This window comes from Hippopotamus amphibius, chromosome 8 (assembly GCF_030028045.1).
Source record: "Hippopotamus amphibius kiboko isolate mHipAmp2 chromosome 8, mHipAmp2.hap2, whole genome shotgun sequence".
Lineage (NCBI taxonomy): Eukaryota > Metazoa > Chordata > Mammalia > Artiodactyla > Hippopotamidae > Hippopotamus > Hippopotamus amphibius.
In genome coordinates this window covers 27,240,324-27,263,343 of record NC_080193.1, presented here as the reverse complement: position 1 = coordinate 27,263,343, position 23,020 = coordinate 27,240,324, and the positions used below count along the sequence as shown (strand labels likewise).

The following is a 23,020-nucleotide window of genomic DNA, read 5'->3' as shown; positions in this document are numbered from 1 at the left end:
GCCTCTTCTTCCTACCCTTCCCTCTGGGACTCAACACAGACAGAACAGCAATGACACAGTGGCCTTCGGCACTGACCGTGGACACACTGCCCAGCCTGCGCGAGGCCTTCCCGCCTGTCCCTGGAGGGAGAAGGCCTTGGCTGCAGCAGGGGAGATAGCAGCGAGGCCAAGTGGCCGGGTCACACAGCAAGCGACTCACAGTCAGCGAGCACCCCTTCACCCTGATCCGCCCCCAGGGCACCAAGCGGCAGCTGCCTCCCAGCGGACATGAGGGAGGGATGTCCAGTGATGCCTGAGTCTATTTTTAGGGGACTCCAGCATTATTTGTGCCTGAGAATCTCTCCTCCATGGCCCCTACAGCGAAACCAAGAGCCTCTCTGCTCCCACAGAACTTCAGGGCAACCCTTTCCACCGGTCCTGTGAGGCTGTGTGCGGGAGGCCAGAAGGCTGGTGAGTGACCCAATCAGGGCCGCCCCACAGACCCCTCAGGCCTCGCCAGGACTCTCCTCAGCGTCTCTGCGCTCTGGTCACTCCCATAAATGGGAGGCATGCACAAGTGTCCCCGGATGGAAACCAAGACTCCAGACAGACAGACAAGAGCTGTGCATGTGAGGGAGGGGTGCATGCACACGCACACACGTATGTCCTTTGTGCTAAACAAATGCCTTAAGTTAAGGCAGGCAATGCACAAGGAAAATCAGAACTACAAGTCCAAGTGAGATCATTCATGTCTGGCAGTTTCCCGAACGCTGGACCGAAGATGCAAGCGTCCCCATGTCACGATAAAATGCAACAAGGAAAACTGGGAGGAAGGGAGAGTAGGTACGTTACACCCAACTCCAGACAGTGAGCCGAGGTTGGACCAGCAAGACAGCCTGCAGGGGAAAGCGCTTCTGTGATGGTTCTGCCTGAGCTGACCTGCTCCACTGGACACCCGTGGGGCCAGCGGGCTCTGCTTAGGAGGGGCTGTGGGGGCCTCGCGTGGGTCTCTCTAGTGGACATAACACCTCTGACCACCACTGCCCCAGGCTTCAATGGGTGTGAGCAGGTCGGAGCCGCAGGACACCCCCTCGGAGCAGCCCTCTAACGCAAAGAAGCAAATCCTCCACACACAGGAGTGACGCCTCCTGGACACCGAGTGTCTGCCGGTCACTGAAACACGGTCCACTCACGCTGTGCTCCTCTGCACAGGCACTTAACAAGGTTCTCCGACTTATTCAGAACACCACCTCTGAACCCTACAAATAACCTCTGCTGTTTCTGTAGGTCAGCTTCACACGTGAGCTCTAACAGAGGATAAAATTTTAGCCTCGACGATTTTCCATACTGAGCTTATGGCGACTGCCAGACATGCTTCCCAAATCTAACAGGCCTGACACAGGATTTCAGGACACCTTGTTGCTGACGGCATCACAAAATGGTGTTCTGAGGAAAAACTGCTTTTTTGCTGTTTGTTTCCAAACAAAAAAGAAAAACATGCCTTATTTGGAGACCATTATTTTCATAACCATGAAAACTGAGATTCGTGAAAGGGTGCTTATGGAAACAAAGTAAATAAGCTTCCTGAACTAGAAGCCCAGGAGTACACGTCATCAAAGCCCAGGAGGTCTGCTGCTGCTACACCTGCCCAGCCGCCCCAGGTGGGAGATTGCAGTCACCACTCCCATTCTATGACTTGATGTGAGGGCTGGCACCCCAAAGGGCACCGGCCACAGTACACGCTAGCCCAACCCCACATGCAGAAGCTCTCTGCATGGAGGCCGCGGACACCTTCCTGAGGACAAACAAGGAGCGGAGGGGCAGGAAAGTGGGGATAGAGCAGACGGGGAAACAGAAAGAGACATGTGGCTTGAGGGGGACAGGAAAAGGCACCGCCCTGGAGACCTCCTCGGCAGCCCCTGACAGCTGGCCTCCTGACGACAGACACCACGGACTTGGCTATCCGTATCTGTGATGCCCGCAGCTGGGACCAGAGTGTCCGGCGCCTGTCTACCCACTGCAGCAGCCGGGTCCCGGGAAAGCACAGGAACACACGGAGGAGGAGGCACGGACGGACCTTCCTTCAAACAAGCCAACAGCACAGAGCAGGTGCTCTTCTACTCACCCCATTCGGGAGGGAGGACGAAGCCCTCAGATGGTGCCAGGCACACAGAATTTTCCAAATGACGCAGCAGCGCAGATGCTCCCTATTGGCTGAGCTCTCAGCACCGAGACTACCGCCGGCAGTAACTGCGGCCGTGCCCAACCCAGCCCAGGGCCAGGCCCAGTCCCTCGCGCCCCTGCCCCTGGCCGAGCCCCCCAGGCCTCCGCGAGCTGCACACCCTGTAGGGAGTGGGCCTCACCTTGCCCTCCTCCCTCGGGATGAGCACGTTCTCATAGCGGTTCCGGCACTGCTTGGAGGAGCGGTAGATGCGGCTGCAGGAATTGACGACGTCGCTGACCAGGTCCCAGTTGGGTGTGTGGGCCGGGGACATGATGGTGAGGTTCAGCGGCAGCTCGAGGAGCTGCTTCACAGCCTGTAGGACCGAGTGCAGGCGCCGCGGGTCAGGGCATGGCAGGGCGGCAGCTTCCCTGCCCTCCAAGGGCCCCGAGGATGGGCAACCCAGGTCGGGCCGGGACTCACCTGCAGCAGCGCCCAGTCCTCGCTGATGAGCCACTCAGGGTTGTCGGGGCCCGACTCAGCAGTCGGTTTGGCAAATGTTGGCAAGGGCTTGGCGAACTGTGTCTGCTGCTTCAGCAGAAGGTTCTTCTTCTGCTCCTTCCCCTCTCGGCGAATCTTCAACATGCCGGGTGTCGCGCGGTCAAACAGCGACCGCGGGGGCACCACGGCCTCCCCGTGGCGCTGCTTCTTCTTCCTGCCTGCGGCTGCACAGAGACACTGCTTCAGCCAGCGGGACAGCGGGGAGTGGGGAGAAGGGCCACGGAGGAGGGTCACCAAGGCCACCGGGGCGCCAAGCCCTCTGCCCCCACAGGAGCCCACCTGAGGGGTCTGTCTTGTGTCGCCGGCGCTCCTTCCTCACGTACACGGGTGGCAGCTTGGACTCCGGGATAGGCGTGGATTCGTACATGAGACACATGACCGAGTCGATGTAGATGTCGTTGTCGTCCTGGGGGGGCGTGGGTGGCGTCCAGAGCTGGGTGCAGAAGGGAGAGCCCTGAGCTGTGTGGCCATGGGAGCAGCCGCCCGACATGGGGGGAGGCCCCGGGGACATGAGGCGGCGGGCACTCACCGGCATGACCTCCGTCTGCCCGTCGACGCCCTCGCACACGAATTCCTGCGGGAAAGGGGAGCTTTTCAGATGCACACAGCCCTGGCTTCAAGCTGCAGCCACCAATCCCTACCCTCCCTCGCACCTGTTCAGTCTTCAAAATAAGCACACAGTGTGGCTATTCAGAAGATTCACAACGCGTTTCCAGCACAGCCAGCAGTGGGTCAGGGAAACCCTTGCACCCAATGCGCCCAACCGGAGGGCCCTCTGGACCCGGGGCGGGGTGGGGCGGGTGCACGTACTGCACTGTAGGCGTCTTCCCGGGTGTAGGTGAGGAGCTGCTCCTGCTCCTGCTCCTGCCGTGCCCGGGCCTCCCGCTCCCTCAGCCTCCGCACGTTCCGGGCCTCCCACTCGCGCACGGCTGCCAGCACGGCGCCCTGCAGGAAGAGCAGCCGTTCCCATTACCGCCCCGTGCCCAGCCCCTGCACTGCCGCCAGCGCCCCCCGGCCCGGAACCCTCTTTTTGTTCCCATCACATGACCCTCAATCAAGCACTGAGCTGTTTCAAAACCAAGGAAAACAGCATCTGCAGGTTTCTCCCTTCCAATCATTTTGTACACGGGTGAGGTTCGGTTTTATTCTTTTAATTCTAGGCAAGTCACACTTACTTCCAACCCAGTTTAACACTGAAGAATCTGAGATTCTCACACGTTAAGATGGTCAAAAGTTCATTCTCTTACCTCACTGTTCCTCTCCTTTTCTTGATCAATGGACGTATGGAATAGTTCCAGGTAATTCAAAGCATATTTTTCAATTGGTGTGAGCTGTTTCAAAATGCATTTTTTGAACAGGGTTAACAGCAAGTTCACAAGGATTTAGTTCCTCACATAACCTCCCACCAACAGTTGAATCAAAACAGCAATTGTTCCTGGTCAAAATGAACAAGAAATATCTCACAGAAGGGTCACATGTTTAAAAAGTTTAGGTGTAAAGAAAAAAAGAAGTAGAAACCCAAAAGAGAAAATGCCCAAACCTGCCCCATGAAGTCTGCTAACTCCTCCAGCTGCGAGGGCTCCTCGTCCCACCGGGAACCATCTGAGTATGGAGACCCAGGCACCTCCTCCGCCGGCTCCTGTGCACCCTCCTCCCCCAGGTACTCGATGCTCTTGAGGGCCTGCGGAAGTGCGCACTCAGTGGAGGTGACCCTGATATGCTTTGAACATTTTAACACGTTACGCAGACCTGACTACACAACCACAGTGTACACGGTGATGCGTGCACTCCTTGGATCCCCCACATGACTGAAAGGACGGCGCCTCAGGGACACGGAGAACAGGTACGCCCAGGGCACACAGGCCGACAAACACAGCAAGGCCCCCAGATTCAGAGAACAGAGCAGGACGGGTGTCTGGTTCCGTCTCACACCTGACACCCACCACCTCGCCCCTGTCCTGATGATGAGAATAGCTCTTCATGGTATACGAGACACAGGTTGTGGTCCGTGGTGTAGACAGAAACCAAGCCCCCAGGAAACGTGCTCCAGGTGACGACAGACGCGTGAGGGTCAGTGTCACCACAGTTCAAGAAACACACACTAGATGAGCAGACACCGTCGCATGCACCTCTCCCAACAGCCGGGAGCTCACACCTGCCAGGGGCTGGCAAATGCGGACACGCACGCTCACATCAGGGGGCCGTGCAGCTTAGAGGATGCCAGTTAAGAACTGGTACCTCTTCCCAGGGCAATTGGGCAACATCTGCAAAGTTTAAAATATACCCTACCTAACACAATACCCAGAAATTATTTCCAGACAGACTTTATATCTAAGCATGAAGAATAAAACACTGAAACATCTACAAGAAAATAAAGGAGAACTTCTTTTAAAATGCAAAACCACCAAACACATGATAAAGATGGTCCGCTGGGTAGCATTAGGACCAAGAATTTCTGCTCACTGAAAGACAGCATTAAAAAAGGCAAACCAGGGGCTTCCTAGGTGGCACAGTGGTTGAGAATCTGCCTGCCAATGCAGGGGGCATGGGTTCAATCCCTGCTCCAGGAAGATCCCACATGCCGTGGAGCAACTGAGCCCCTGCGCCACAATTATTAAGCCTGCGCTTTAGAGCCCGTGAGCCACAACTATTGAGCCCACGTGCTGCAACTACTGAAGCCCACGCACCACAAGGAAGAGTAGCCCCCACTCACCGCAACTAAAAAGAAAGCCCGCACACAGCAAAAAAAAAAAAAAAAAGACCCAACACAGACAATAAAATAATAAATAAATAAATTTATTAAAAAAAAAAAAAAAAAAAAGGGCAAACCAGGGACTTCTCTGGTGGCGCAGTGGTTAAGACCCTGTGCTCCCAAAGCGGGGGTCCCAGGTTGATCCCTGGTCAGGGAACTAGATCCCATATGCATGCTGCAACTAAGAGTTCGAATATCACAACTAAGGAGCCCTCGTGCTGCAACTAAGGAGCCCACGACCTGCAAATAAGGAGCCCACAAGCTGCAACTAAGACCCAGAGCAACCAAATAAATAAACATTTTAAAAAAAAAATTTCAAATGTGTATTAACTTGAAGGAAAAAAAAAAAGGTAAACCAGATTGGAGAAGACATTTTACACATATCCCCAAAAGGCTTTGCATCCAGAATACAGAAAAAAGAAAAAACCATTAAGAAAAAAAGACAACCTAGTTAGGGAAGAAAAAAAAAAAAGGAAAAGACATGAACGAGCACTTCATAAAAAAGCACCCACAGTGCCGATGAACACAGAGCTCAGCAGCCAAGAGCAAGCTGCACTTCAGCCAGAGATGCGCCACACTGCCCCCACTCCTGCACCTCCAAACTGGCCGCCAGTCGAGTGTCGACATAGCCAGGCGATGGTCCCAAACCACACGTCCATGGACAGCCTGTCTCCATCACCCTCGGCCATGCATGACCCCTGCTGCCTGGACCTGGAGGGCTGCCCCTCCGCCCACAACCCTCCTCCTGGACGCCGCACATCACACCATCTCCACGAGGTGACATTCTCTCCTCTCTCCTGACACTAGAATACAGCTTCATGGACTTCCCTTGTGGCAGAGTGGTTAAGAATCCACCTCCCAATGCAGGGGACATGGGTTTGACCCCTGGGCCGAGAAATTCCACATGCCACCGAGCAACTAAGCCTGTGTGCCACAACTCCTGAGCCCACGTGCAACCTAGAGCCCGTGCTCCGCAGCAAGAGAAGCCACCACAATGAGAAGCCCATGCACCACAACGAGGAGCAGCCCCTGCTCTCCGCAACTAGAGAAAGCCCGTGTGCAGCAACAAAAACCCAATATAGCCAAGCAAATAAACAAACAAAAAACTACAGCTTCGTGGCGGGCGAGTTCTGTCTTCTTCTCAAGGCTGTTCGCTACTGCCTAGACCAGTGCCCCACACACAGTAACATCCTCAATCAGAACATTCAAAGAACATGTATGTTGAAAGGCCACTCTGTGCCAACATCTCCAAGATACACTAAGAAACAACAGCAAGGGTGTGTAACACACTCACATTCCTCAAACACACATGCCTTCAGGCCTCACATTTTTCTTCCAGAATTCATATAAGGTTTTTAACAATGGTTGAGTGGTTACCTGCAGGAGAGGTAACCTACTGTTTACCTACTATCATTTCTGTTATGGGGTTTACATCATGCTGTTTGAGATGTTAAAAAACAAAACAATAAAAGAAACAACCTAGGGCACCTATCACCCACTTTTCAAAGAACAGAAACAGCTATAGGGTATTTATGTGCGAGTGACATTACACACAGACAACTCCTGGAAGGAATGTGAGAGACAGTGGACAGTGGTTGTCTCTGAGAGGGAAGTGAGGGCCTGGTGCAGGAGACTTACTTTTCATTATAAATTCCTGTAGGCTTTACCACATGCATATATTACGTGTCAATAACCAAGCAGTCAACTTTTAAAATAGAAGAGGTGGCGTCCTGCTGCCAAAGGTCTCTCCAAGAGGCAGGATGGGAGCAGGGCCTTGGGGAGGGAAGTGAGGGGCCCTAACAGGAGAGTGTGTGACGTGTCTGCACAGCTGGCCCGAGAAGCGCAGGAGACGGTGCCACTGGTGGTGGGGCAGCAGGCACGCGAGGCCCACACCACTCTTCCCCACGCCCTTCGCCTCTTTTTACAGCTGAAATCCCCGAAACCGACGCCAGCCACCCTCACCTCTATGAAAGGTCTTGCGATCTTGGGTGCGATGGTTTCTGTGACAGAAGGCTCCTGAGAAAGGACAACAAACTCCTCGGCTTTGACTGGGAAGCCGGTGTCGTCCATGGGTGGGTAAACCTCAAACAGCTCTTGGATCGTCCGCTGAAACCAAAGTGCCAATCCCTGAGCTTACGACCTCCGCACCTGGAAAACCGCCAGCCACCAACCCCTCGGCCACATTACACCCACGGGTTCCAGTCACGTGGGGCACTATCCCCCGCCGACACCCCAGGCCTCCTCGCTGACAAAGGTACCTGCGTGAGGAACGCCATGGAGTAGTCATTTCCCTGAGCAGCCACTTCTCGGATCAGATCTTTGGTTCCGTTTTTCAACAATTTCTCTTCAATGGAATTGCCGCTCACAAGCCTACAAACCACAGTCACGCACACGTGACCGCTAAGTCCCTGGGAGCCAAGGACAGCATGGCCACGGAGCCCGGACCCCCCTGCAGAAGCTCTGCGCTGCTTCCTCCTTTCGTGTGGTGGCCAGAGGTGACTGGAGGCTTCTGCAGTCGCCTGTCCCCTCCCCCCAGAGGCTCGTGTGCCACCCACGCCTGTCATTCGTGTCCCCGACCGGCCTCCACCTGGAAAGGCCTTGGGACCCCTCAAGCCCTGCCTCCTTCAGTGCTGATGGTGGTGGGCAGGTGTCCCCGCGTCACTGCACACCTCCCTGTACAGCACCCCCAAACAAACACGTGTCTAGTGGCTGCAGCCCAAGGACACGCATACCCTGGCTCCTGCTTTCTGCCACCTGAAAAGCTGCAGTAACCACCCCACACCCATGACCAGTGCTTTCATTAATGATGTTAAACTTTACTATCGCTTTGGAGGAAGTTCACAATTTTATTAACCAGGTCTTCCTGTCCAAGAACAGAGTACATCCTCCCACTGGTGAGCGCTCTCAGCTTATACCCTTTCACAATTCTACACTCTATTTCCCACACATCCTGCACCTTTACTGCCAAGGTCATTCCTGAGTGTTTATAGACTGTGGCTACTGAGGATAAAACATTTTCCTCATTTCTAGCTAGTAATTACTAAGGGGCCAAGGACAAGGAAGGGATTATACAATGAAATGTTATTCGTTTATATAAACAACATATCAAATTTATATTTATTAGCATGGAAATACACTCATATTGTTAAAATAAGACAGGAGTACACGGTAAGACAGCTGACGTGAGCCATCTAAAAAAACCAGGGAAACGTCTGGAAAGACACACACCAAAATGCTACAAACTGCCGTCTGGACAGGATGCTTATTTTTTCCGTGTGCTTTCCTTCTTTTTTTTCTTTTTTCTTTTCAATGAACAAGTAATACATTCATAATCAGGAAAAAGTAAAGCTATTTAAATACAGGGTGTGGATGGCAACGTCTTGATGAAAATGGCGAGGGTTACAGGCGGGGGCTGGGGCGCAGCATCTGCCTGGCACACTTGGGCATCGGACGGGCAGACAGCGGGGGCCGAGCGCTGCTGTGCTCTCCCAGTTGACGCGCCCAGAGCTCAGAGTTGACAGCAGAGTGTTCTCTGATTTTCTCAACTGCATGTGGTTGGCCGCTTGTAAGATTTAAATTCTTTCAATAGCCAATTTACAAATTGCTGTCGGTAAGTTATAACAGATAATTGATGTTTGACAACACTGGAAACAACCTAAGACATGAGGCACCCTCTTCAGGGTCGGGCACTGGGAGAAATAAAGTGCAGGCGGAAGGACAGCTGTTGTGTCTCAGCAGCGCAAGCCAGTCACCACTGCAGGCAAACTCAACTACGTCTCAGGCAGACGCTGCATATAGAGTAAGAAGAGACAGGACAGCAGGAACATGAGCCTGCCTGAAGGAAGGTAAACAAAACGTGGTAGGAGCTTCTGCAGTGCGCTGTATCCACCCTGTCCGGCCGCCTCACCTGTATATGTGCACATCCTTGCGCCGCCCAATCCGGTCACACCACTCCTGGGCCTTGGCATCCATCACAGGGTTGAGGTCGTGGTCATAGAACACCACCGCGTCTGCCTCCACCAGGCTCACGCCCGTGGCGCGGCTGTGGGTGGAGAGGAGGGCGCAGAAGACCCGCCGGTCTCGGTTGAAACACCTCATCAGTTCCTGAAGTGAAATGAACCCCCCAGTGAGCATTCCCAGCAGACGGGAAACCTCTGACATGTTCTGACACTTACCAATTAGAAATTACTCCCTAACAAAACTGTCTGGATTATGTTTTCTTCAACACGTGATCTGTGTTCCAATTACACCGGGGTTTACCGTTTTACTCTGGCTGTCTCGGGCATGGGCAGCATCTCTCGCCTACCTACCACTAACAGCTCTAGCCTGTCTGAACGTTGCCAGTCGGCACACACAAAAAGGAAACGGTCAGAGCCCACCTGCCCAGTGCTGTCAGCTCCACGTGTAGGCCCCACAGGACAGCAGGGTCTCCCTGGGGAGGGATGTGTGCTTGTTCATGTACCCTCCAGCAATGCCAGGCACTCTACAGCAAAAGCCCCTGGAGTAAGGCCGAGGGAGCAGTGGTCAGCCAGGAGCAGTGTCCACCCCCGTACCTGCCCCACCCCCACCTCAGGGCCGCCAGCTGAAGGGGCCTCATTCCCACGACTCCTCTCCTGCAATGACTTCAGCGCCCAAACAGACCTTAGCAGGTGACCAGCCCTCTTCCTTCAAGAAATTCTCTATATAGTTTGTTACCTCACTCCCGACACAACTTGTTACTTAAGACTGTGGTGTATTTCCTTCCAGGTCCTCTCTGCGTGTGCTGGACAGCATGACGTGGGTAGTGGGTAATGTGATACACAGCCCAGCAGCTGGTCGGCACTGGGGAATGCTTTGTCTCGATACTAAAACCTGTTCATCCTGTGGGACACTTGGGACGATGCCGGGCCCTGTGTCATGCAGATCACTAAGACACATTCTCCTACTTCTGGACTTGGACTTTGCTCCCGATTGGGAGTTATTACAAACATTTCCACAGTTAACAACTGTGTATATACATCTTTAAGAAGCATGGTGCTGGGACTTCCCTTATGGCGCAGCGGTTAAGAATCTGCCTGCCAATGCAGGGGACATGGGTTTGATCACTGGTCCGGCAAGATTCCACATGCTGCAGAGCAACTAAGCCCGTGTGCCACAACTACTGAGCCTGTGTGCCACAACTACTGAAGCCTGAGCCTAGAGTCCATGTTCCACAACAAGAGAAGCCACTGCAATGAGAAGCCCGCGCACTGCAAGGAAGAGTATCCCCTACTCGCTGCAACTACAGAAAGCCCGTGCGCAGCAACAAAGTCCCAATGCAGCCAAAAAATAATAAATGAAAATAAATGAAAAAGGAAAAGAAAAAGTGTGGTGCTGCTGAAGCAGAGAGTGCTAGACAGAGAATTACCAGGTCAAACATATATCCCTTTTTTAGGTTCACAACCCACACGGCCAACTTGCCTTTGAGAAAGTTGTCCTAATCTGCATCAGCAACGTAGGAGAAAGCCTGTCTCATGGTGTTGGTGGAATCAAGTTGCCCTTAGCTAACTTGACAGGTGAAAAAATGGGCATATTATTTTAACCTGTATTTCTTTAACTGTAAATCAGCCTGGAGAGCTTTCCTGTTTGCATGTGGCGACCTCCTGGAGGTCTCTGCGTGTGCTGGACAGCATGACTCATCCTCGTCTCATCCTCGTAAGGACTGCAGGTCACCAATTTTGATTCTGCGTTTCCCAAGTAACAGGACTTATGAAAAAAATATCAAAGGATGGAACAAAAGTCCAAAAACATTAAGAAGTTCTTCCCTTCGTTTAGAAAGCATGACAACACTGAGTTTGTAGAGCTCTGAGAAACTAGGTTAGAAACTGGCGATCAAAGTTAACCCAACTGGGCATAAACGATACCAAAAGAAACGACATCTTTCCTACCTGCCGCTGTTCACTGTTGGCATTTTCGTCAATTCTTATATAGGTGAGATAATGGAAGTTCAAGAACATTTCTAAAATGTCTAACATGAGAACCATCTGTGATAAAATCAGCACCCGACGTCCTTCAGATTTCAACTTCTGAAGTAGGATAGCTAACGCTTCCAGCTTTCCTGTGAAATAAGTAACATCAAGAGTATCTCACGATCCAAGCAAGTAAATTCGACACAGTCAGTGGTGCAGATGGGATGCCTCCTGTACCTGAGTCAAACTGGACCAGTCTCAGCTCGGGAAACCGCAGTGAGCGCAGAGCTGTCATCCGCTGCAGCTGCTGGGTGTATGGCGCCGTGTGCTCCCGCAGGCAGTGCCTGAAGAGCCTCATCTTGTGGCTGTAGAGGGAGGGCGGCCTCGCCACCCACAAGCATGGGGGTGCAGCCACCACTGGCGGGATCACACACACCACTCTGAGAAGCAGAAAGCACATGTGTCACAGGCAGCACCCGCGGTGTCTCCACCAGGCGGCCCCTCTGTCTCAGGCACAAAGGCTCAAGAAGGAAGAGGGCAGAACTGCCGGGCAGTCGGGAGTTGCCAGAGCAGCCAGGGTGGCTAGCTCCAGTCACCATGGGGGGGATGTGGCTGCCAGACCACGCTATCACAGAACCATGGGAGCAGGTCCCAGCCAGTGAGGGCTGCCCTGATCAAAATAAACAGCGCAGGGCACCCCCCAGAGCACAGGGACAGGTGTGGAGACGGGAATTCTGGAGCACAGGCGCTTGTCTTCTGGACAGTCTGGGGAGGATGTGAGCCCTGGAGCTGCTACAGCCACTGTGCCACCAGGAGGGAAGCCAGACTTGGGAGGAGGGGCCCTACAGAGAGCAGCACGACGACGACTCTGATGAGCCACCACAGCCAACCTGACGCCCACCTCCCAATCTGCAGATACCACCTGCTCCAGAAAGGCCCTCATTCTGGGACTCAGCACGAGATGGGCTTGCATGACTTCCTACCAACTGCATGCAAACTAAAAACCAATTATGACCAAAACTCTGATCAATGAAATCAAAGAAGCACTAAATAAATGGAGATATTCCAAGTTCATGGATAGAAGATCCAATACTGTCAAGATGTCAGTTCTTCCTGACTTGTTCTAGACACTGACTGCAATCCCAGCCAGCTCTTCTGCAGATATCAACAAACTGAATCTAAAGTTTATATGGAGAAGCAATAGCCTGAAAAAGCCAACACAATGCTGAACAAGAAGTCACAGGACTGGCACTACCTGACTTCAAGACTCACTAGTAAGCAACAGCATGGTACTGGCAAAAGAACAAACAGATCAATGAAACAGAATGGAAAGACCATACACAGGCTCTCATGACACAGTCAACTGACCTTTGACAAAGGAACAAAGGTAACACAACGGAGCAAAGATAGTCTTTTCAACAAACAGTGCTAGAACAACTGGGCATCCACGTGCAAAGAAAAAAAAAAATATAAAAGAGACAACCAGGACTTCCCTGGTGGCACAGTGGTTAAGAATCCACCTGCCAATGCAGGGGATACAGGTTCCAGCCCTGGGCCAGGAAGATCCCACAGGCCACAGAGCAACTAAGCCCATGCGCTACAACTATTGAGCCCACATGCCTCAACTACCGAATCCCATGCACCTAGAGCCTGTGCTCCACAGCAAGAGAAGCCACCGCAATGAGGAGCCAATGCACCGCAACGAAGAGCAGCCCTGGCTCACCACTAGAGAAAACCCGTGCACAGCAACGAAGACCCAACTCAGCCAATAAATAAGTAAATAAATAACTAAATAATTTATGGAATAATTAGAAATGTGAGTACTGAATAGACATTTGACGATATTACAAAATATTTGCTCTATGAAAGACAACGTGAGGAGAATGAAAAGACAAACCACAGACTAGAAGAAAATACTTGCCAAAGACATATCTGCTAAAGAACTGTTAACCAAAATATACAAAGAACTCTTAACATGCAACAATAAGAAAACAAATAACCTGTTCTAAAAATGGGCCAAAGACCTTAAGAGACACGTTAGCAAAGAAACACAGATGGCAAGTGAACATAAGAGAAGATGCTGAACATACATGTCATTGAGGAAATGCAAATTAAAACGACAAGACCCCACTGCACATCTACTAAAATGGCCAAGAGCCAGACCACGGACAACACCAGTTGCTGGCGAGGATGCGGAGCAACAGGAGCTCTCACTCACTGCTGGTGGGAACGCAGAATGGTGCAGCCACTTTGGAAAACAGTTCGGCAGCTTCTAACCAAACTAAACATTCTCTTACCATAGGATCTGGCAATCATGCTCCTTGGTATTTACCCAAATGAATTAAAAGCTATGTCCACACAAAAACCCACACATGGATAACTGCCAAAACTCAGAAGCAACCAAGTTGTCCTTCAGAAGGTGAGTGTTTTTAAACAAACTGTGGTGCTTCCAGACAGTGGACTATTATCCAGCACTAAAAAGAAATGAGCTCTCAAGCCCTGAAGAGACATGGAGGAACCTTACATGCACACTCCTAAGTGAGAACAGCCATCTGAAAAGACTGCCTACTGTATGTTCCAACTATATGACATTCTGGAGAAGCAAAACTATAGAGACAGTAAAAGGACAGCGGTTGCCAAGGTTTTGTGGAGGGGAGAGAGGGATGAGCAGGCAGAGTACAGCAGGGTTTTAGGACAGTGAGACTATCTTGCATGATTCTATGATGGCGGGTGTGAGGCCACAGAACAACCAACATCAAGAGCAAACCCGCATGTACCGCATGGACTCTGGGTGCTGATGATGTATCACTGCAGGTGCATCGACTGTAGCAAGTGCACTACTCTGGGGGGGAGCGCTGATGGTGGGGGAGGCTGTGGGTAAGTGGGAAATCTCTGTACCTCCCCCCCAATTTTGCTGCAAACCTAAAACTGCTGTAAGAAATAGCCTATGTTTTAAAAAGCTATCGGTAATGTTAGAGGAAGAAGGAGGAAAAGAGGACAAATTAGCATCTGAAACAAGAAGAGTGAGTGAAGGAGGCCGGCAACGTTCCTGCACAGAGAAGGCAGGAAAGAGCTGCAGGCTAGAGGCTGGCGGCTCCACATGGAGGCCACTCCCTGTTCTGTCATTTCCATTACTGCTGTTCCCGATCTGAGAGACCTAAAGTAGACACACCCTGAAAGCTGAGCCAGGGCACAGCAAGGCCAACAAAACAGAAGAGAGAGAAAGCACCCTCAGGCTGAACCTAAAAATCTGGCCAAAGCAGTGAATGAGACTTGGCAAGTACACCCTGTGCGGGGCAAAGAGAAAGTACGGCGGGCCTGCTGGGGAGGGGCTGACACGGCCACTGGGCCCCAACAGCATCTGGGTTTTTGTTTTCTCTCTTAAAGCTTGTTTCTGAGTTCAACTCTTGAACACGTTTCTCATTATGCAACATTACATCATTCCTGTGGTTTCTTAATAAAATACTATTTTAAAAGACCAAAATGGAGAAAGTGGTCAACAACACAACAGTCTGCCCCCACCCAGGAATAGGGGGTGCTCTGCACACAGGCCAGGCCCTCTGGGTAAGGAATCAACCCTCAGGGCAGGGCATGCAGGCTCCCTGGAGGGTGGAGAGACCATCTGATGCCAAAGCTGAAGACCCCGAAACTGACTTCGATCAGACTGCAAGAGACAACTCGGGGAGAAACTTAGAGGAATGTGATGAACGTCCCAAAACAGCTACAAAAACTGTTGGCGTGCAACACAGCAAGTGAGCAGAGAACGCTTACAATATGCTGCCTCACCTGTCGATGACATCCTGGAGGGATTCTTGACGTTCAGTCAGCGTCAAAATCAGGTCACTGTGACTTTTCGAGGGTGATGTGTACTGGCTCGCGGGCCCAGCCCCCCTCCTGTGACCACCGTCAGGAGCCCCAAGCCAAGGCATCTGCTCCCTGCCGGGCAGGGAACAAACCCCTAACAGGTCTCTGCCATAGACAGGGGCGCGGGAGCAGCGCCGTTCGTTGACAAAATAAATCTGGTCCAGCCGCTCTTTCAAAAGTCTGGTCTTTTCCTCCTTCATCAAAAACAGGGATGAAAATGGATACTGAGAAACAGCACGGCCACTTACTGGCCTCCCCGAGCCCCGTGGGTCCCTCGCGCACAGTGACTGGTCACAGAGCATGCTCAGATACGTGGGGCTGGCCCCATGGGAAACAGTGACAGGAAAGAGGGCAGAGAAAAGAGGCGCCCTTTTCCTTGCCAATGTGAAAAGTCTTTCTTAAGACACAGTGAGCATTTCTAACACCTGGAAGACCGGCAGAAGAATCCAAAAAATGTGAAAGGGCATTTTTGCAATTCTACAGCCTAGTTTCATTTCTTTTAGTAGGAAAAGTGTTTTTAAAATCAGAATTCTCTAATGCAGAGGGACAGTGTGTTTCTGATGATGCCTCGCAGAGAGGTTAACCATCCCGACCCTCCCTGGGACGAGCGGCTCCCGAGAACGACCCCTGTGTGGTCCTGTAGGGGCGGTGCAGGCACGCGTGCCAGGTCTGCTGCCCTGTACCTGGGTCGGTCCCGCGACGGGAGAGGCTGGCTTGGAGGCCATTCCAGCTTCCCCTGAGGCCAGGGGACTGACTGCCACTCGGCCAGGCACACCCACTACAAATGCAAAAACGAAGGGTTGGCACATGAAGCTACGACACACCCTCCAGACCCCTCCTCCTCCGGCTCCCTCTCAGGAACGCTGTGCGCTTTTACTAACACATCTCTGGAATGTGTCAACTCAAATTTAAATCATTCAGAACCACCAGTGAGGTGCTTCCGCTCTCTGGCCACCATCTGAGCTGAACACTGCAATTCATCTCTTTCCTTTGACGAGCGCCCGGCGTGTACCTCAAACCCGCAGTCACCTCCCTGCTATCGTGCCGAGCAGCAGGCACGCGGGCCCAGCGCTCCCCTGACCTCAGCAACTTGGCAGCACCGACTCCGTGTGCTCAGGACAGAGGGATTGCAGGGCCCCGCACAGCCTGCTCCCACCAGCCAAGCCACACTGCCCGTCGTGACGGAGACGTCTCCACAAGGGACTGAGAAGGGGCCGCTTGCAGGGAGCAACAGGGAAGGGTCAAGGTGACTAGACCCCAACGGCCAGACTGGTGTCAGGTCGGGAGCCTGGGGCCCACAGAGCAGGACTGAGTGCCCTCTGGGGACGGTGCCAGCAGCTGGATCTGGGAGGCGGGGAGAAACTGAAGAATCAACCAACCCCTGGCGGCACCACAGATGACACAGGGCCTGGGGCTGAGCAGAGACCAGGGATAACGGCTGGGAGAGGTCCCTCCTGCTTCCTCACATCAGCCCGCTCCTCAGCAAGCACCACAAGGGGGTGGGTGTGTCTGGAGAGCACAGGACCCTGGCGGAAGCAGGCGAGGGACAGACGAGGAGGAGCACTGGCCGCGGACAGGACAGGGTCCAAACCCTGCTCCTTTACCTGAGAACTTCTAGCATGTTCCCTAAATGTATTTGTAACATTCACAAGCAAAATTTCTCATCATTCAAAGTCTCTTGTCAGAGCAAAATCAAAACAAAAACCTGAGGTGGGGTGGAGGCTGGTTATATTCAACCAGTACCTCTGGGAACAAAAGGGAAAGAAAAGAAAGCAAGCTGACATGGCCATCTGTGGAAATCAGAGCCACCACAAGTGGGACTGTTGGTTCTGAGGCGTCAGAGAAATCATCCACGCCCTCCACTTGCCTCAGAAGCAAAGAAAGTCAGAAAGAAGTTTCAAAGCCAAGTCTCCTTCCTGCTCACAGCACTCTACCTGGCGGGGTCACGGGTGCGGGGCTTAGGCCACCAGCTGGGGGCTTGCTTCCCAGAGCATTCAGGGCGCCCGCCTGAGACACGGTCTGCATCACCACGGGGCCTGGAGGTCGCAGGTAGGACTGTCCAGGCGCGGACACGATCTGGAGGACGCTGCCTGCAATCACACGCGCATGGGGGTCAGTCATGAGCCGCGTGTGCCTGCCACCCCCAGGCTAACCCACTTTCAAAGGCACAGAAATAAGACAACAGACCAAAAGTCCAAAATCAAATTTACTCCAACAAGGCAATGCCAAGTTAAGTTACTCGGAGAAAAACACAGTGAATGAAAACTCTGAGGATCAGAGTCACTTGGCTTAACGTCAAGAAAAATTTCCTCTACTCCTTCGATGCCTGATTTTGGGTAACATAGCGGGTAAGCGCTCAGCGTCTTGTCATGTCTGCTTGAGGCTTGAGCCAGTCATGGGTGGGAAGGTCCCAGCTCCCAGATCACACACTGGGTGCCTACCAACCAGTCAAGCTGGATGAAGAAATACAAAAAAACTTGTTTTTTATTTAAGCCCAAATGCTGTGGCTCTACAGCCACTGTTTAAAGAGCTTACCATTTTCTTCTTCTTTCTTTTTTTTCCTTTAAATATTTATTTATTTATTTGGCTGCACTGGGTCTTAGTTGCGGCACACAGGATCTTCCGCTGCGGTACGCAGGCTCTAGAGCGCGTGGGGCTTAGCTGCCCCGCAGCATGTGGGATCTCAGTTTCCTGACCGGGGATTGAACCTGCATCCCCTGCACTGGAAGGCGATTCTTAACCACTGGACCACCAGGGAAGTTCCAAGAAGCCTGCCATTTTCAACCTGTGTGACTGTCTTTCTGACATCTTTTACTCTGGACTTGTACTCCACAAAAACTAGAGACCACCAGGAATTTTAAAAGATGGCCTCGCCCCTTTGGTAAAAAAACTGGAGAAATATGGAATAAAGCTAATGAAACCATTTCTTTGCTGCGCGTTTCCTGGGGGCCTCCATTCTGCTAAGGTGTGTGTCCCCAGCGTCCACGAGGAGCACCCTAGGCCTGGCTGACAAATGAATCCTCCGCCATGACGAGAGTAGTGAATGACATGTCTGGGAAGGATGCTGGACCCCCTTCCTCTGGATCCTGACCTCCAGCTGAGTCACTGAGGATTAATTTTAACTCAAACTGCATCCCCTCATTTCCTCTGAGAAGCACTTACTACACAAGCACCTTGCTCTCAGCCAAAGGCCTGGGGGGCTCAGGCCTGCAAGTTTTAAAACCTGTATATAAAAAGAAAATAATTTCTCCTACAGAAATTGTGAGCCCTTTGCCATTTTCAGGACAATGTACCTCACAATAAAATTTGAAAGGAGCAAATACTTCGATTTTGATTTTTAAAACAAGGAACTTTATTAAAAGGGCAGATTTTATTTAAAACATGACTATCCTCTATTTAACGTGTATCAAGGGCCAGGCCACCAGGTGATTTACCTGTTATCTCTCTAGTCCTCTGAATACCCACAAAGTGAGGCTCATTAAGGCCATTTACAGGTGAAGCACCTGTGCTTACAGGGGCCAAAGTCACAGCTGCGGGGGGGCATGGGGAGGGGAGCCACCTGGATGCCCCGGTTAATTAAGCCCTTTGCGGGTCACCGCTGGTCAGCGAGATTTACCTTGGAGCTGCAGGGGCTGGCCAGCCGTAAGCTGCCGTAGCTGGCTATGCGACAAAGTGAACTTGTTGCCCTGGAACTGCAGTGTCACGGGGGTCTCTGGCTGGGCGACTCGGCTCGGTGGGCCGGCAAGGGAAGCCAGCTGCGCTATTTTGACCACCTCTCCACCTGCAGAGACGCAGAGGAGACGGGAATGAAGACTCTTGGGAAGAGTTTGCGGTTGCTATTCTGACGATCACCTGTCACAGAGGATGACCGTCTGTACCATTACTTTAAGTGTCACAGAAACGTTCATTAGGTATTGCTTTCTAACACTTTCGGAAAATATTTTAACAGAAAAGAAAAAAACAATTAAAATTAACACCAGATTTTAATGGTCAACTTAATCATGATTGGTAAAAATTTCAGAGTATCAGATATTAACATAACTAACCAATTAAGGAACATTTTGCTTTTCTTTCCAAACAATAAAAAAGTAGCAAACATCAAAAGTAGCAGAAATGTACTGGTCATACACTTTGAAACTCTCATATCAACCTCAACTTCAGAATACTTTCAAAATGTGAGAAAGTATATGTCCAATTTAGCTCACAGAGATAAACGAGATTTTATCACTACTGATACAAAACAGAGAACTAGCTTCAATTACACCCATAACCTTTTCAAAATTTGGGAATGTATTTAAGTACATAAATACATCATACTTTATGATACAATGCTTCACACTAATTTGAACTAGATTGTAGGATTCGGGCTATAATTTTAATTGTGAAAAAAAGTGAAATTTAACACCGCTTAAAGCATTATTTTTTTAAAAACAGAACTCAGATGCAGTCATATGCACCTGACTCAAAGAGGTACTACCTTCAAGCTGTAACTAAATCACAGCTTTAAAGGTTTTTTGTTTTTTTTTTAACCCAATGGTTGATATTTGAGTCTAAATGTTCCTCCCATGAAAATTCACGCCAGGATTATTAGTGATACTATAAAGAGAATAGTTAGCAAAAGACTAGAAAAACATCCCAAGGACATCTTGCCCACAGAAACCATAAACAAGGAAGGGAAGACGGAAAAGGAGACGCAGAGCTCTGTGCATAGAAACATGACTCTCCCACGAGCCCTCCTCAGTTCACAAGTGGAGGCACCAGAGTGAAAGGTGGCCTGGCCCCTCTCGCTCCCCTAAGCACGGCTCCTGTGGTGATACACCCTACGGGACTCCTACCCCTGGCCAAAAAAAATAAAACAAAACAAAAACCACGAAAACACATGCAAGGGCTCCCCTCCCGCTGGCAATGAACTAGGACAAATGCTCTTCATTTGCTGGATGGAAGAGAGAGGCTCATCACAAGAGAAAACCAGCCTGAGCTCGTTGTCTCCTTGTGACACTACTTTTCTCCCGTCTTTCTAGAAAGGCCTTGACACAACTTGTTGGGCCAACAAATAAAGTGCTCCAGGTGGCATCTGAGAAATGGTGTAACCCAGGATAGTTTCCGTCAGGGCACTTCCGACAGCAGAATGGACAGAGGTAGCACGCTAATCGCACTGGTTACAATAAAAAGCTCTAATTAAAAAATGTAATAAGGTTGTGATATTTTAGTCAGTGATTACAAAATGTCACTTGAGCAACAATTCATCCTAGGTTTAAAGCTGGTAATAAGTGAGACTAGAAGGAAGTGGAGCCCTAGTTCACAAGACTTTCCTTTTATTGCCCCCTGCTCTCCGAGGGGCCCTGGAGGCTGACGGGACGCACCCGCGGCTCACTAAGGAGAAGGGCCCTCCTTGGCCACCAAGGCACAGCATGAGCGCGGGAGGGGAGCAGAGCTGATGGACGGGGTCAGGAGGAAGGACAGAGAAAGGACAAGACCCTCGACTCTGGCCCTGAGCAGAGCCCTCCCTCTGTAGATGCAGGGCTGGAAAGGACAGCGTGGCGAAAGGCAGCACCGGACACGGGGTCAGGGAGACAAAGGGAGTGGACAGCAAGGCTCTTCAGACGCCACTATCTGAACACAACGTCCTTGTGCAAAGAGGTGGCAGACCCGGGAGAGGCGAGGCCACTTACTAGGCAGGCGCGCCTGGGCCTGCGAGGTGAGCACCAGCCCCTGAGGCAGCGCGCTCTGCCCGGCCGGGTGCGAGGGGGCCTGGGGCTGGGGCTGGGGCGGGCCCGGGGCGGAGGCCGGGGCAGTGGTCTGAGCCCGCAGTTTCGCAGGATGGGCTGGGCTAGGTGCTGTGCTGAAGGTCGAGGCGGGCTGGTGTCTCGGAGCACCGGTGGAGGCCTGAGAGGTCTGAAACGGGGCTGCTGCCACTGCAATCGATAAGGTTGGTTTGTGCAAAGCTGTTAGAGGTTCTTCACAAAATGCAGTATTAAACCCGAATTTTAAAGAAATAAAACAGACATTATTTCATACTGCCTCTCAAATGAGAAGCCCTCTCTAAAAAGGGGGGGGGTGGTCTGTGGGGTGAGAGAAATCTGCTTTTTTATCCCTCGTTAACTGTTTTCACTTTGAGTTTAACAGTCCGCGACATGGTGCGTTTCTGGAGTAAATGGAGTGTTGGAAGTCGGCCCCTTCAGACGTGTCACTGAGAACCACGTCCTAACCACACACAAGAGGGCAGGCAGCACTGGCACCCCCAGCTACGCGAAGCAGCTCTGGCATTTATGAAAATCTCAGAAAAACACAGTGGACTTGATACTGAGGACCCCGTGGATTCGGGTTAGAAGACTATTTTTATTACCTTTCCTGCCATTTAAACCTATGCTTCCTCACAGTAACAATCAGGTTACGTTGAAGTGGTGGCACAGAACACAAGAGTAGACTTCCTCAGAAGTTTCTTAAACGACTGACGTGTTTCCCGACATAAAAGAGAATGTTTCTGCTGAGGTACATCTTCACCATCACATCAAAAGTGACTTGACTAAGAATGGAACGCTTTGTACAGTTTAAGACAAAAAAGCCTAAAACTCATGTGAGAACTACACATGGTCTCCTGGGCAAAGCCAGAGTGGACGGTCCCACTCCTGATTAGAGGACTGGTTACACGTCCCCATGGGGCCAGGGAAAGTACGAGGAACTTCTACGAAAACCCTCTGGGATGCGAGCACATCCCCATGAGAGGCATACCTTTTGCATCCGGATTTGCAGAGAATGTGGCAATGGGCGGCCGTCCTCGAACATGGCCCTGTGGAGTGGCAGCAGCTGTGGCGGAGGCTGCCGTCCGGGGCAGGTGTGTGCTGGGGAAAGCCACAGTGCGGCCCTCAGGCTTCTGGCCATACTGCACGGGCTGAAACAACCTGGACGCCGGAGCGTGGGGCAGGAAGACATAGGCACTGCTGAGATGCGGCGGGCACGACCTCCTGGATGGGCCCCAGGGATACAGGGCTGCCCCAAGGGCAGAGGCGTTCCAACCCCCGGTGCAGTTTAAAGGGGGGTGGGGGGGATTTCTAAATGCTGTGCTAAGAAGCAACCACTCACCAGGGACCCTAGGGGAGCTGCTTCGTACATAAAAGTGGTACATCTACCCCAACGCTTGGGTGATACAGGGGTGAACGTGATTTTAACTTTCAAGTTCCCATGAATGTGGACTAGAAAATCTGTAGCTAACACATAAAGTCCATTCTACTCTTTTGAATAAGAGTAAAGTGGGGTGAAAAGCCAACTTGCACAATTAGGTAAAAAGGCAGTACAGGAAACAGACAGAAACAGCAGAAATGGTAAAGGCACCTCACAGGCGCCAGTGGGTAAAACTGTAAAGCAGGATGCACACCATGGCTGCTTTGTCCGATTTTATCACAAGGCAACAAGCTCTTTGTGTTTCTTTCACCTGGAAAAGGCTACGCAATGCAACAGGTGTAGACAACCAGCAGAAAATCACTAAATGACGCCAGGCCAGTCCCAAGAGGATGGCGGCTCCGTTGCCCTGGCTATGTAAATATTTCACTGAGGGCTGCAGGCTCCTGAGAGTGTGGGCCAGGCAGCTGAAGCAAGGGTGGTTGGATCCCAGTCGTCAAGGAAGTCACACAGAGAAGAGGCAATGAGAATGGGCTGCCAATTTGCAGGGCTGGCCCGTTTCTCTCTAAAACACCTATTTGCTTTTTCCCTGTGCTTATAACTGGGGCATAGAACTTTGCACAAGTCCGGCTCGGTGGGTGTAGCCTATCTTGAGTC

General features: G+C 51.5%; 1 protein-coding gene and 1 non-coding gene across 19 annotated transcripts in view; both read right to left on the bottom strand.

Moving 5' to 3' along the window:
- The window catches only part of EP400 (E1A binding protein p400), a 110,677-nt gene that overhangs the window by 25,756 nt on the left and 61,901 nt on the right, over positions 1 to 23,020 (bottom strand). For 14 of the 18 annotated variants that reach the window (XM_057743990.1, XM_057743975.1, XM_057743989.1 and 11 more), the window contains 18 exons: positions 21,977 to 22,146; positions 20,917 to 21,159; positions 18,861 to 19,025; positions 17,179 to 17,334; positions 15,928 to 16,022; positions 15,167 to 15,438; positions 11,618 to 11,820; positions 11,360 to 11,529; positions 9,361 to 9,557; positions 7,712 to 7,823; positions 7,416 to 7,559; positions 4,242 to 4,382; positions 3,949 to 4,032; positions 3,512 to 3,646; positions 3,231 to 3,275; positions 2,981 to 3,134; positions 2,624 to 2,865; positions 2,343 to 2,516 (listed from right to left, as the gene is read on the bottom strand). In XM_057743990.1, coding sequence (XP_057599973.1) covers positions 2,343 to 2,516; positions 2,624 to 2,865; positions 2,981 to 3,134; positions 3,231 to 3,275; positions 3,512 to 3,646; positions 3,949 to 4,032; positions 4,242 to 4,382; positions 7,416 to 7,559; positions 7,712 to 7,823; positions 9,361 to 9,557; positions 11,360 to 11,529; positions 11,618 to 11,820; positions 15,167 to 15,438; positions 15,928 to 16,022; positions 17,179 to 17,334; positions 18,861 to 19,025; positions 20,917 to 21,159; positions 21,977 to 22,146 — 2,902 coding nt within the window. The remainder of the gene's footprint in view (positions 1 to 2,342; positions 2,517 to 2,623; positions 2,866 to 2,980; positions 3,135 to 3,230; positions 3,276 to 3,511; positions 3,647 to 3,948; positions 4,033 to 4,241; positions 4,383 to 7,415; positions 7,560 to 7,711; positions 7,824 to 9,360; positions 9,558 to 11,359; positions 11,530 to 11,617; positions 11,821 to 15,166; positions 15,439 to 15,927; positions 16,023 to 17,178; positions 17,335 to 18,860; positions 19,026 to 20,916; positions 21,160 to 21,976; positions 22,147 to 23,020) is intronic. The other 4 variants (XM_057743991.1, XM_057743992.1, XM_057743994.1 and 1 more) reach the window with 2 other exon arrangements.
- Positions 9,842 to 9,971, bottom strand: LOC130859739 (small nucleolar RNA SNORA49). Its single transcript, XR_009055293.1, has one exon. It is a non-coding gene; the product is annotated as a small nucleolar RNA SNORA49 (small nucleolar RNA).